The sequence below is a fragment of the Geotrypetes seraphini genome, chromosome 13 (assembly GCF_902459505.1).
Source record: "Geotrypetes seraphini chromosome 13, aGeoSer1.1, whole genome shotgun sequence".
NCBI classification, from domain to species: domain Eukaryota; kingdom Metazoa; phylum Chordata; class Amphibia; order Gymnophiona; family Dermophiidae; genus Geotrypetes; species Geotrypetes seraphini.
In genome coordinates this window covers 18,820,444-18,832,829 of record NC_047096.1, presented here as the reverse complement: position 1 = coordinate 18,832,829, position 12,386 = coordinate 18,820,444, and the positions used below count along the sequence as shown (strand labels likewise).

Here is a 12,386-nt window from a genome sequence, read left to right as displayed (position 1 = left end):
TGTAAAATAGGTATAAGGATGCCAGCGCATACAGATGGAGCAGCCATTTCGTAGAACTACATAAGCATCAAAAAAGCTGCATCGCTCAGCATCTTCCACATATACAGTCTTCCACATATAGGTGCCAGTGATTATGCATGGGATTGTCAATTTTTTTGTGCCTCCACATATGTGCCAACAATTATGCATGTGAAAGGCGAATATACAAACTAGGATCCAGCTTTTGCACACTTAATTGGACAGAATACTACTTGCTTAAGTGTATATGTACCTGAAAAAATGCCAGTAGGGTACCTGAGCACTGTTATGTAAAGGTGTGTATAATTTGCATAGTATATTAATACATACACATGGGGAGAACATGAACAGGACCTAGACAGGGATCCCAGTTATGTGCATACCTTAGCGAATATTATAAGTTAGGTATTTTCATGCCACATTTACAAGTCCATGGTTATGTCAGGTCTATGGTTGGTGTAACTGCTGTTGCATAAATATTAGGTGTGCAGATATTGGGGTACACTAATATTCTCTACGAGCATCTGAATGCCCATATACAGATATAAAAGTGAGTCCTAGAACACATCCTTGGGCATAAATGGACATAAATGGAAGTGCCTAGTTGTAGAATTGGCCCTTGAGAGACCTGAGCCCCCTTACATTGGGTTAAGTGCTACTGCTCTCCAAGATTCCCCCCCCCTTCACCAATGACTCCAAATACTGGAAGCTGGTGGTGAGAATCCCCTAGCCCTACCAACTAAAGATATCCTCCACCAGTTGCCTGGCAATCAACAGCACTTTCTGGAGACCACCACCACCCTGCTGTGCCCTCTTCCATGCATGTTTGTTTTTTGTGAGAACTGAGCATGCAGCGGAGGGGGGGTGTGCAAAATGGTGGTGACAGCCCATAAAAATGATGTTTATTGCCAGGCCACTGGTAGAGGACTTCTTCAGCTGGTGGAGCTTGGGGATCTCCACCACCAGTTTCAGATATTTTGGATCACAGGGAATCATGGAGATCAGGGCAAGGATAAGGGGAAGGGTAGAGAGTAGGGTTGGCAAAACTTTGTGCCTCCATCTTTGGGTTCAGGTCCCCTCAAAATTGAAAGTCTGGCTACCTAAGTGCTGCCCAATTAAACCCATCCATCAATATCTACCTCTGCTACCAGGTTAAATTCTTTTGAAATCAAGCCCATAAGTTTTCAGCCTGCCTTAACCATACCCACAACACCCCTTCCCCCTTCGTAAAGTAAATAGTAGTTTCTGAGCCTTCCATTTACATCTGTACACAGAAGACTTCTAAAATGGCCTCCTTGCACAGTATTCACACTGGAAGGACATGACAAGGGCATAAGGGAATGTGGATCTTCTGAAAGAAGAGAAGGCTATGGGATCTGATGACATACGGTACATTCTAAAATACTGGAAGAGTTAAAGAAGAAGCAAACTGTACTCTCTTGCATATCTGTTCAATTTATTTATCAAATGTATTACTCATTTTTTTCAAGAACATATCTACTTAGCTTATCCCTTGAAACAGGAAAGTTCAAGAGCTGATGTAGTCCTAGTCCATAAAAACGGGTAAGTAGAGGAAGCAAAATACTATGACCTATTAAGATTAACAACAACAGCAAACAAGAAATGTAACAAATAGTGAAGAATTCAATAGTGGAAAGAGGACACAAGTGACAAGATTTCCTAGAGGATTTCTGACAGGCATATGGACAAACTGGATGAACCAGGTGGTACCTGTCTACTGATTTTCTCTTTGTTCTTGTTTCCGTCTCAAGTTATTAACATGGATTGTTCTCAAAGATCTGGGTAGCATTCTGTGATCCATCTGCTATTCAGAAACAAGAACAAAGTCCAGGTACTCCGATACAACTCAATGAACTGAGCTGTATTCAGAGGAGAGCTCTATTCAGAGGAGACATAGGAAGCATTTAAGGTCAGCATCGCCTTTTGACTCTTTAGCGCACCTGTGTGAGACTCCCAAGGTCATATGATTCATGCCCTTTGCTACAATGACTGGGGCTACTACAATCCAAAAGTGATGATAAAGAGAAAGAAATTTCAACCAGCTGACTAGAGGCCCAGCACGTCACCAATCTATAAGAATGACCAAAAACGCTACAGTGAAATGTTTTGAGCATCGTGGTGGCACTTCTGAGGGTTAGTGAATATTGAAGAAACTTTTGACAAGTGTGAGTCTATAGAAAGGGGTGTGGAGGTGACATCCGTTTCACATTTTCAATATACAAAAATGCTACAGGACAGGTATGTCACATAGAGCACAAGAACATCACTGGAGTTTCTCTATGTCATACAAAGGCATAGAGCAGTCCAAACTCCCACACAAGAACATGGGACAGTGCAAATTCCCCTCCCTAGATGAGAATTTTGAGCAACCCAATTGCATCATACTCTGTATGAGTTCGGACCAGTCCAACTATCATTCCCCATAAAAGAGCGTATAACATTGCAACTAGTCAAAGGTATGGAGAATTTGAGCTACAAAGAACGCCTCAGAAAACTGGGACTGTTCACCCTCGAAAAGAGAAGATTGAGAGGGGATTTGATAGAGACTTTTAAAATATTAAAAGGATTTGACATAATAGACCAGGAAGACATTTTCAGTTGTGACACGGACAAGAGATCATAGCCTGAAACTGTGTGGCAGCAGGTTCAGGACAAATGTCAGGAAGTTCTGTTTCACACAGCGAGTGGTGAGCGCTTGGAATGCTCTCCCAGAGGAGCTTGTGGCAGAGACTAGTGTTCAGGGTTTCAAGCGCAAGTTGGATGCACACCTTCTTGCAAATCATATCGGGGGATACGGGAAATCCGGGTCTCCAACAGGGAGCACCTAACTGGGCCTCCGCGTGTGCGGATCGCCGGACTAGATGGACCTAGGTCTGATCCGGTGAAGGCGTTTCTTATGTTCTTATGTTCTTAACTCTTCCTCTCCCATAAAGATATGGAACAGTCTGACTTCCATCCCTCATTTGAAAATATAATTTAAACATCCCAGCTATTGCCTCCCAGGGAAGAATATGACACATCTTAACTATTTTTCTGGGTGGAGAAGACGTGTGTGGACAAGCAAACTGCAGGCTCAAATCGGCGAGTCTAGCTATCTGATTGGTTGACTGGCCACCAACATTCTATACTCATTTGAATTCTAACATCTATTGCAGCATAAAAACCAGAGTGCTGAAAGTTTTGTTATGCATTCAGAGCTTAAACATAATAGCTATAGAGCAAATGGCTCGTTGTAACGGTGATTTTAGAGCATCTGGCCCTCAGGGAAGTGTATGCCACTCATTTAAATTGCTATTTACTGTGATTACTGGCTTAGTGGAGGCATAGCCTAATGGTTATAGAAGGAGGCTGAGGAGCTGGGTTTGATTCCCACCGCAGCTCCTTTGTGACGCTATACAAGTCACTTAATCCTCCGTTGGCCCAAGTAAAAAACTCCCCCCCCCCCTTTTATTAAGCTGCGTTAGGTTTTTTTATCGCCGGCTGCGGCAGCATTCGCTCTGGTACTCCTATGAGCATCGGAGCAATACCGCCACGGCCGGCAATAAAAAAGCCTAATGCGGCTTCATAAAAGGGAGGGGTGGTTAGATTGCGAGCCCAGTCGGAACAGAGAAAGTACCTGCATTTAATAAATATAAACCGCTTTTGTTGTACCACAGGAAGAAAATATATCAAATCCATTACCCTTACCCTTGCATTTAACCTTCAGGGAGGGTGCCAGTCTCTGTGGTTTCTGTTGTTCATATATTGCCGCATCCGTTAATGGTTTTATAGGAATGTGATGTGACCCAGTTTCTGAAGGCAGATTTTAGGCCACTCCAGGATTTCTGACCCCGGTCCCTATGCATATGGTATCCGTAATACTGGGCCCAAACCAGCGGCGTAGCTAGGGTGGGAGGTGCCCGTGGAGGTGGTGCCCTCCTCTCCGCCTTTCCACTCCTTCCATGCAAACTCCCTCCCGCTCCTTGCACACCCCCACGCCTCACTCGTGCCCTTCCTTCCCAACCCTTCAATCATATTCTTTAAATCTTCTCCGGTGTGAGCGGCTTCTCCAACCTGCTTCTCGCGCTGGCATTGGCTTGCCCTCTGATGTCAATTCCTGGCTCCGCAACCCAGAAATGATTTCAGAGGGATCCAGGCCAGCGCGAGCAACAAGCCAGAGTAGTTGCTCACTAGGGCAAGGTTATAAAGAGGTATGGAGGGGACAGGGAAGGGAGGGCATAAGTATGGGGTGGGGGGGTGGAGAGGTGCTGGCGGCCGGGGCAGTCTGTCTTCCCACCCCCCTTTACTATGTTTCTGGCACAAACAGAAGGAGCAAGATGAGAAATCAGTTCAAAGTGATAATAGATCAAAGACTAAGACTAACTATAATATCATTGAGGCCAATATTCGACCAGCAGGAGGCAATCCACATAAGTGCCACGGTTGGCGCTGATCCCTGGCATTCAATGCCAGGCCTTTTCCAATGACCAGTGTTGAATATCCAGGTTTTTTTGGCCAGCCCTAACAACCAGCTAAACAAATATTCAGCACTGGCAGGTTAAGTTAATAGGGAGTAAAGGTAGGACTGCTATATATGGTCAGCGCTGAATATTGCCGGTTATCATGCGATAAAAACGGTAACTTTTTGGTGCCAAAATGCTATTTAATCAGTCAGTGGCTATATCTGGCTAGTTTGAATATCATGGGAATTCATTACATTTCCAAGTATGTCCATCAGTGTGTTTTTACTTACATGAACTCAAGTAATTACCTTTAATTGCAAACATAATTTTATTTTTCATGAATCTCAAGTTGTGTTCTATGGGTCACCCAGTTGAATGTACTTTGAACTGAATCCTAGGTTAATTGAATGGACAGTCATATCTATACAAATAAAAGAAGGACCTACCTTGAAAAGTCGCAGGATATTGGCTACCATAATAGAGACTGAGCTACCCGAGGCTCCGATAACCCCGACCACACGCTCTGGCTTTGTGATGATTGGGGGCTCACCATTAACACAGCGCACATCTGTGCTGTCCTTTTCAATTAAGGCCTGGACGAAGGTGAGTGACTGCTCCAAGGCGTGAGTGTCACGGGAGCAGGTATCAAGGATGCGAGCACCCAGAGTGATGTTGGGGAGTAGGTCTGGATCATTGTTGATGCGATCCAAAGCATAGAGCATCGCCTCCAATCGATGGATGCCCTTTTCCTTCTTCAGTTCCCCACAGGCCTTGCCCTCAGCTCCCCGTCCATGGACTGGGAAGAGGCCCCCCAGGGTGATATCCCCATCTATCCGGATGGAGTTCATATGAGGTGGCCCGTGGCCCTTTGGTTTTGCGGACACCATATTATACAAACAGCACCATCCGATTAGGAGCAAAAAGAAGGTGAGATGATCCAGGCACAGACAGCCTGCACTCTTTCTAGCCATTTCCAGGAAAACAAGTAACCTCATCGATATAAGGAAAGCACGCTGAGACCAAAATTTCTTTCCCCCTATTCCACAATCTCTTCCATATTGGCTGTAGCTTGTAAATGTGTTGTGTTGCGGTGGTGGGAGGGTGTAAGGGAATAAAACAGAAGCTCAAATAGGGGAAGCTGAGGCAGTGCGAATATTAGTTTTCCTACTGCTTTGGCACTCTTGGACAATCAGCCATTGGAGAAAAAGCATGGCTTTACTGTTTGGTCTTGTACACATATGGATTTTCCATTAGCCTCTAGTTAGAAACTCCCAGCCGCATTCCTAGGATGCATCTCCAAGCATGGACAGAAGAGAGAAAAAAGGTTCCTGGATGTTCTTCAATGCACCTTCTCCTAGTCCTCTGGAGGATACTGCTTGTCAAGAGGCTGCAGGAAGACTCCAAACTTTGCATATCTTTGCATTACATGAAAAGTATTTTCTTGATTCTTTATCACTGAAAAGTAAAGAAAAGGAAATGAGAGAAATAAAAGAGGGGAGCACAAACAAAAGATTGATATGGTTTCACCCCTTCATTTCAAGCTCTGCACACTACCTCCTCTTAAGACATATCAACTGTATATGCTCAATTCACCACTTCCTCAAATATGGCTGCCATTGTCAGACTGGCATCTATGATTGGCACAATCAATAGTAGGGCTGCATGTTGCTTGCTTGTCATAGCACATTAAGGGACCTTTTTACTAAGGTGTGTGTTAAACAGTTAACGAGGGGTTTCCAGCATAATAGACAGTAGCAAAAGCCCATGCTGCTGCCAACTGTGCTGAAACAGGAGCCTTTATTATGAAGATGCCATGTTAGTGGGCCAGGTCTGGGCATGACAGGGGCAGGCAGTGGCTGACTGTGGCAGCTCATGCGCACGTCATGACCATGTGCTAGCAGTCATAACTGCCGATAGCCCAGCCAAACTTAATGCCATTTTAAGAGTAAGTGTAGCCACACTGCTAGCAGTTCAGCAGTGCAGTCAGGGTCCTTGACAAAATGTCTCCCAACTCTTCCCCCACTATCCAGTCCCCCCTCTCTGACATCTACCTCCTCGCCCCAACACTCCCCAATCCAAGTGCCAGGATCACCCAACCCTTCAATCATATTCCATAATGCCCCCATAAGCATATCCTTCTGATCCCCTTACCTGCTTGAAAAAAAAAAAAAGCTAGAATCCCCTTCCTCCAGCCCAAAGCCCTGCCTTCATGTCATCATCGGAACCCTCTCTTCCACCCTCCCAATCTCCCCTAGCCTCCCATGATCCCAGGCCTTACCCAGAGATGATTGTCAGTGGTAAAGTGGGTTGGGGAGAGAGTGGTCCCCTTCTGCTGCCATCGATCTGTGTCTGACTTACAAAATGGCTGATATGACCCCTAGCAGTAGTCTCACAGTACTACCACTAGGGGTCAGCCTTCCATATAAGGAGGTAATTGGGGAGTATCAGGGTGGGGAGGTGAATGTTTGGGGATCAGATGATGGGGGCTTGGCAGAAGGCATCAGATGGGAGGGGAAATGCATGTAGGGAAGCGCCACGATGGCATCTATCATCAACATTATTTATTTATTTTCTGCCAGGGCCACTATGTGTTATCTTCACTGCTAAATAGTTTGCATTATTGCACTACCTCCATTGTAGCCCTCTGCTCTTTGCAGTAAATGTAGGGTAGACGCTGAGCATGTTCTCTGCATTTACCGCATGTTAGTTTTTGCGGTAAATGTGTGGTAAGCGCAAAACATATTGCTCTTTAGTAGAAGAGCTCCTAAGTCACTTATTTTAGAAGCATTATTTGTGTTTTAGAAGTGCATAAACCAACATTTAGATATGTATATTGCAGAAACATCTAAACCCTGATTTTAGAAGGCTGGGATATACACACCTAAAACTCAAAAATATACATCTGACAGGGGGGGGGGGTTGATTTGAATGTGTTTTGGGTAGTACTACAAAATAAATGTGTATTCGCCAGATTGATTTTAGGATTTACACCTGCTATTTGGGACATCCTGGTTTCAGAAATGGGTTTGTATTGAGCAGAGTTCTACTGGAGAAATTAGGCAAAGTCACCCCCTTAATCAACCCAGTGGTTTATGTCCCCCACAGAAGCGAACCCGGTAAGGAGTCTCTGATAGCATCAGGAAAAATACGCATCTATGTTTCCAAAATGGCTGACATGAATGTGTACGCTCTAGCAGAACATACATGTTCAGAACATACCTGTTCATATTCTCATTTTCACCCTACTGATAGTTTAGACATTTAGGGCCAGATTCTCGAAAAGCCACCGAAAGTTAGTCATCAGCAGGTGCCTAGATCGCACCTACCGATGACTAACTGAAGGATTTTAATTGGTTCTAAGTGGTGCGACAATTGGTCATGTCATTGAAAACCAAGTTTCCAAGTTTCCAAGTTTATTATATAATTTGATTAATCGCCTATCACAATTTCTAGGCGATGTACAATTTCATAAATAATCAGATATGGGCAACAAATCAGGCAAACAATAGTCATATCAAATTAAAATAACAAATACAAACATTTCTATACATAGATTAACTTATACATATAATATAAAAGTAAAGGGAAAATTATTAATGGGTTACAATCGATATTAATTTAAAAACGTTTAAGGAAAAAACAATAGGAGGGGCAACAGATAAAATTTATAATAATATATAAAGTAAAAAGAAACCGAATCTTGGAAATTTATTCACTAAAAGCATCTATAAAAAGGAAACTCTTAAGTTTGGACTTGAATTTATCTAAGTGCTTTTCCTCTCTGATAAATAGTGGGAGGTCATTCCAAGATTGGGGAGCTGTTATTGAGAAAATGGTGTGGCGTCTCGTATTGATAACTTTCAATGAAGGAATGGCCAATAGATGTTGATCTTGTGATCTTAACTGTCTTGAGGTGAGATGAGGAATTAAAACTCTAAAAATAAAGGCAGGGGTTTTAAATAATAATGATTTAAAAGTAAGTAAGCATAATTTGAATAAGATACGGTGTGCAACTGGGAGCCAGTGTGCCTTTCTAAGTAATGGAGAGATGTGATCAATTTTTTGGCTTTATAAATAATTTTAACGGAGGCGTTCTGAATAATTTGAAGACGTCTGATTTCTTTTTGCGGTAGACCTTTGAATAGTGCATTACAATAATCAATTTTGGAAATTACTAAAGAATGAATTAGAATATTCAGGGATTTTGCACATAAAAATTTGGCCACTGAACGAATTTGGCGGAGTCTGTAGAAAGTGGATTTGACCACATGGCTTATGTGATCATGATAAGTTAGCTTGTTATCAAATATTACTCCAAGAATCCTAATATTGTGTGCCATCTGCAAAGGAATGCCTTTAAAACCAATTAAAAGCTCGTCAGAACAAAAACTTAGGTGACACTAGGCGGCCTCCAGGACCGGCACCTAGGTTCATGGTGCCTAGCGGCGCCTAGTGACATCGAAGCCCAGAAGTGGGCGTGTTTAGTGGTAGCGCTGGACTTCGGCATCCTTCGACTATCCGCAATTCTGCAAGAACCCTAGGCACAGGAAATGTAGGCCTGTAAAACCCTGGCCTTCATTTCCGATGCCTAGGGTCCTTGCTAGGGGCCAGTATCCCTGATTCTGAAAGCGGCGCCTAGCCGTGAATGACACGTGATAGGCGCCCAATTTCTAGATGCCTGCCGTCGCAGATGCCACTTACAGAATCAGCCCCTTATGGTATGTCTAGTGTATCTAGTAGCTGCATATGTCTAATAGCAGAGGATGTGGTAAGAGCGGATAGCGTAGCTGTTTTTAAGATAAGTTTGGACAAGTTCCTGGAGGAAAAGTCCATAGTCTGTTATTGAGAAAGACATGGGGGAAGCCACTGCTTGCCCTGGATCGGTAGCATGGAATATTTCTACTCTTTGGGTTTTGGCCAGGTTCTAAGGACCTGGATTGGCCATTATGAGAATGGACTACTAAGCTAGATGGACCATTGGTCTGACCCAGTAAGGCTATTCTTATGTTCTTACATAAGCCAAGTATAGGACAATTAAGCCATTGTAACATCACTGATGAGGTTGGCTCTGAGGCACTGTGGAATGAGGCATTATGACATCACAGTCTCAGCTCTGGAATGTTGCTCTCATTGGGGTTCCGGAATCTGGCTAGTCTTTGAGATGTTGGAATGTTGCTACTCTTTGGGTTTTGGCCAGGTACTAGGGACCTGGATTGGCCACCATGAGAACGGGCTACTGGGCTTGATGGACCATTGGTCTGACCCACTAAGGCTATTCTTATGTTCTTATATTCACTATAGAAATGACAAGTAGTAGTATTAATAGTAAAATGGATGTTCCCGTCACACGTAACTAGCACATAAATGTCCATTCCTCTGTGCACTTCAGAATAGACTCCATATTGGCAGATCCAGTTCTAAAACACTAGAAAGACTTGAGGTATTCTGACCTGGATGTCTCAAATCTGATTTGTAGGATGTCATTATATTGGCCCCTAACTCCGTTCTCTCCTTCACTATCCTCCCTCCCCAACAGAAGAACTCAAAAGGCAAAGCACAACATCGAGAGTACTGTAGGCCACCAACAGAATCTGAACAAGTAAAGTGATTGAGGCACATAATTTAACATGCAGGCAGAAATCAGAAAGAAGAATTAATGGTGAAAAGTAGAATCGCTCTAGTACAGCTTTAGGAAATGAAATAAAACAAGACAGGACAGGGCATGTCCCATGTGCTTGGGTTGACGCCTACAGCTTGATAAGTGCAGATGGTGAACTTCCTATTTGAGCTACGGGCCATCTGGCTTTTGGAGGGCCCTGCTAACCAGAAAGCATAATCAAAATCTGAACAGCTATGTTAAAGCGTAATGACACAATATGGCATCTCCATTCAATTCAAGGAATGACAGAAAAGAGCATTGCTGGACTTGGAGGAACAAAGGATCTAACGCTGGACATTGGCACTCCCAGTTTGACATAGCTCAAATAGAAAAGTCGGCATACCAGGGGGTGCTAAAAAGGTCTCAGCTCAACCAAGAAGAGGACGACATGGATACGGTTCAATCAAAACAATGTCAAAAACATAGAGTTTGGTTTCTGCAAATTGGCACTTAACGAAATAAAGATAACACTCTTTTCAGCTACAGTGGCAAAATAATGCTCAGAATTTAGAAAGTTGGTTGGATGGGCTGAGAACTTTTCAGCACCCCCTTGTATGTACTATAATAAAAGTGAGCCAAGTATAGGACAATCAAGCCATTGTGACATCATTGATGAGGTTGGCTGTTATTGGTGGAATGAGGCATTATGACATCACAATCTCAGCTCTGGAATGTTGCTAGGAGAGGGTGCTGAAAAGTTCCCAGCCCAACCAAGAAGAGAAATGACGTGGATATGGTTCAATCAATGATCTGAAACAATGTCAAAAAACATAGAATTTGGTTTCTGCAAATTGGCACTTAACGAAATAAAGATAACACTCTTTTCAACTACAGTGGCAAAATAATGCTCAGAATTTAGGAAGTTGGTTGGTTGGGGCTGAGAACTTTTCAGCGCCCCCCTCGTACTCTCGCAAAGATGATCTTCATAAACACAACCTAATTGATAATAAGGACTGAAATTTCTACATTATTACAGGGTGAGCATCAATACAAGCTGATGAAATGCATGGGTTTTTTGCCACTGTGGGCTACATGCACTAAAGAAGATCGGTACCACCGTGTGGGTCTGCTCCCATCCGATTTTTGGCCAATTCAAAAAGTGCTATTGATGCACTAAAAAGTTTGCATTGCAAATGATTCACACAGAGGTTCATTGCAATCCCCGACTCACCCATCCGATTGATCACTGTGAGAGCGACTCTCACACATGGGCAGAGCCGACAGGGTAAGACCGAACAGCTGAGAGGCAGGGGAAGCTCCGATAGCAGCTTCCTGCCACTCAGCTGTTCGGGACAGGAAACCTGGGGTTTTTTTCTTTTTAATGGGCACAAATGCTGTGCGTGTTACACACGCACAATATCTGTCCCATTAAAAAAGGTCCCCCCCCCCACTGATCACTGCCCTTCCCAATGACCCGCAATGAATGTGGCACTGGAAATCCACCCCCCCCCAGGCTAGCTAAAATCAAAAGGAGAGATACCCATTCCCTGCTGCCATGCCACCTTCCCCACATGAGAAAAAAATGGCAGGAGAGATGCCCACTTCCTCCTGCCATGGTGATCCCACTTACTGTGAAAGAAAATAGGCAGGAGGGATGCCTACTTTGCTCCTGTCATGCCAACCCCCCCCCCCCCACGCCCCACTGCATGAGAGAAAATTGGTAGGAGGGATGCCCACTCCCTCCTCACATGCCGACCCCCCATGCCAGAGAAAATTGGCAGGAGGGATGCCCACTCCCTCCTGCCAATGGAGTCCCCCCTGAACTATCTCCTACCCTCCCCTTCCCCCCCCAAAAAAAAGGCAGAAGGGATGCCCACTCCCTCCTGCCACTGGATGTTTCCCCAAACCCCCCAGTACCTTTTTCCAAAGATGGAAGCAGTAGGAAATCACGGTCCCTCCACCTTCAATGCCCACTGATCCAAATGGCGGGCCTTCCCTCCTCGGTGCATCATGTGATGCATGAGGAGGTGCCCAAGGGGAGGATCCTTAGGTGTCTGAGCCAATCAGGGCACTAGGCCCCTCCCCATGCATCACATGGCACACTGAGGGAGGAGCCCAAGGCCCTGATTAGCTCAGATGCATAAGGCCCCTCCCCTTAGGCATCTGAGCCAATTCCTCCCCATACATCACATCTCATGTGGGGGGGAGTCACCATGCAAGAAGGAGTGGGCATCCCTCCTACTGTTTTCACTGCTGCCGGGGGGGGGTGTCAGTTTCCAGTGCCGGTTCATTGGGGGGGGGGGGGG

The 12,386-nt window shown here is 44.4% G+C and overlaps 1 protein-coding gene across 2 annotated transcripts in view; it reads right to left on the bottom strand.

The window, feature by feature from the left end:
- Positions 1 to 12,386, bottom strand: part of GRM4 (glutamate metabotropic receptor 4) — a 227,936-nt gene that overhangs the window by 205,909 nt on the left and 9,641 nt on the right. For both annotated transcript variants that reach the window (XM_033918406.1, XM_033918407.1), the window contains exon 3: positions 4,928 to 5,936. In XM_033918406.1, coding sequence (XP_033774297.1) covers positions 4,928 to 5,476 — 549 coding nt within the window. In that variant the 5' untranslated portion in view covers positions 5,477 to 5,936. The remainder of the gene's footprint in view (positions 1 to 4,927; positions 5,937 to 12,386) is intronic.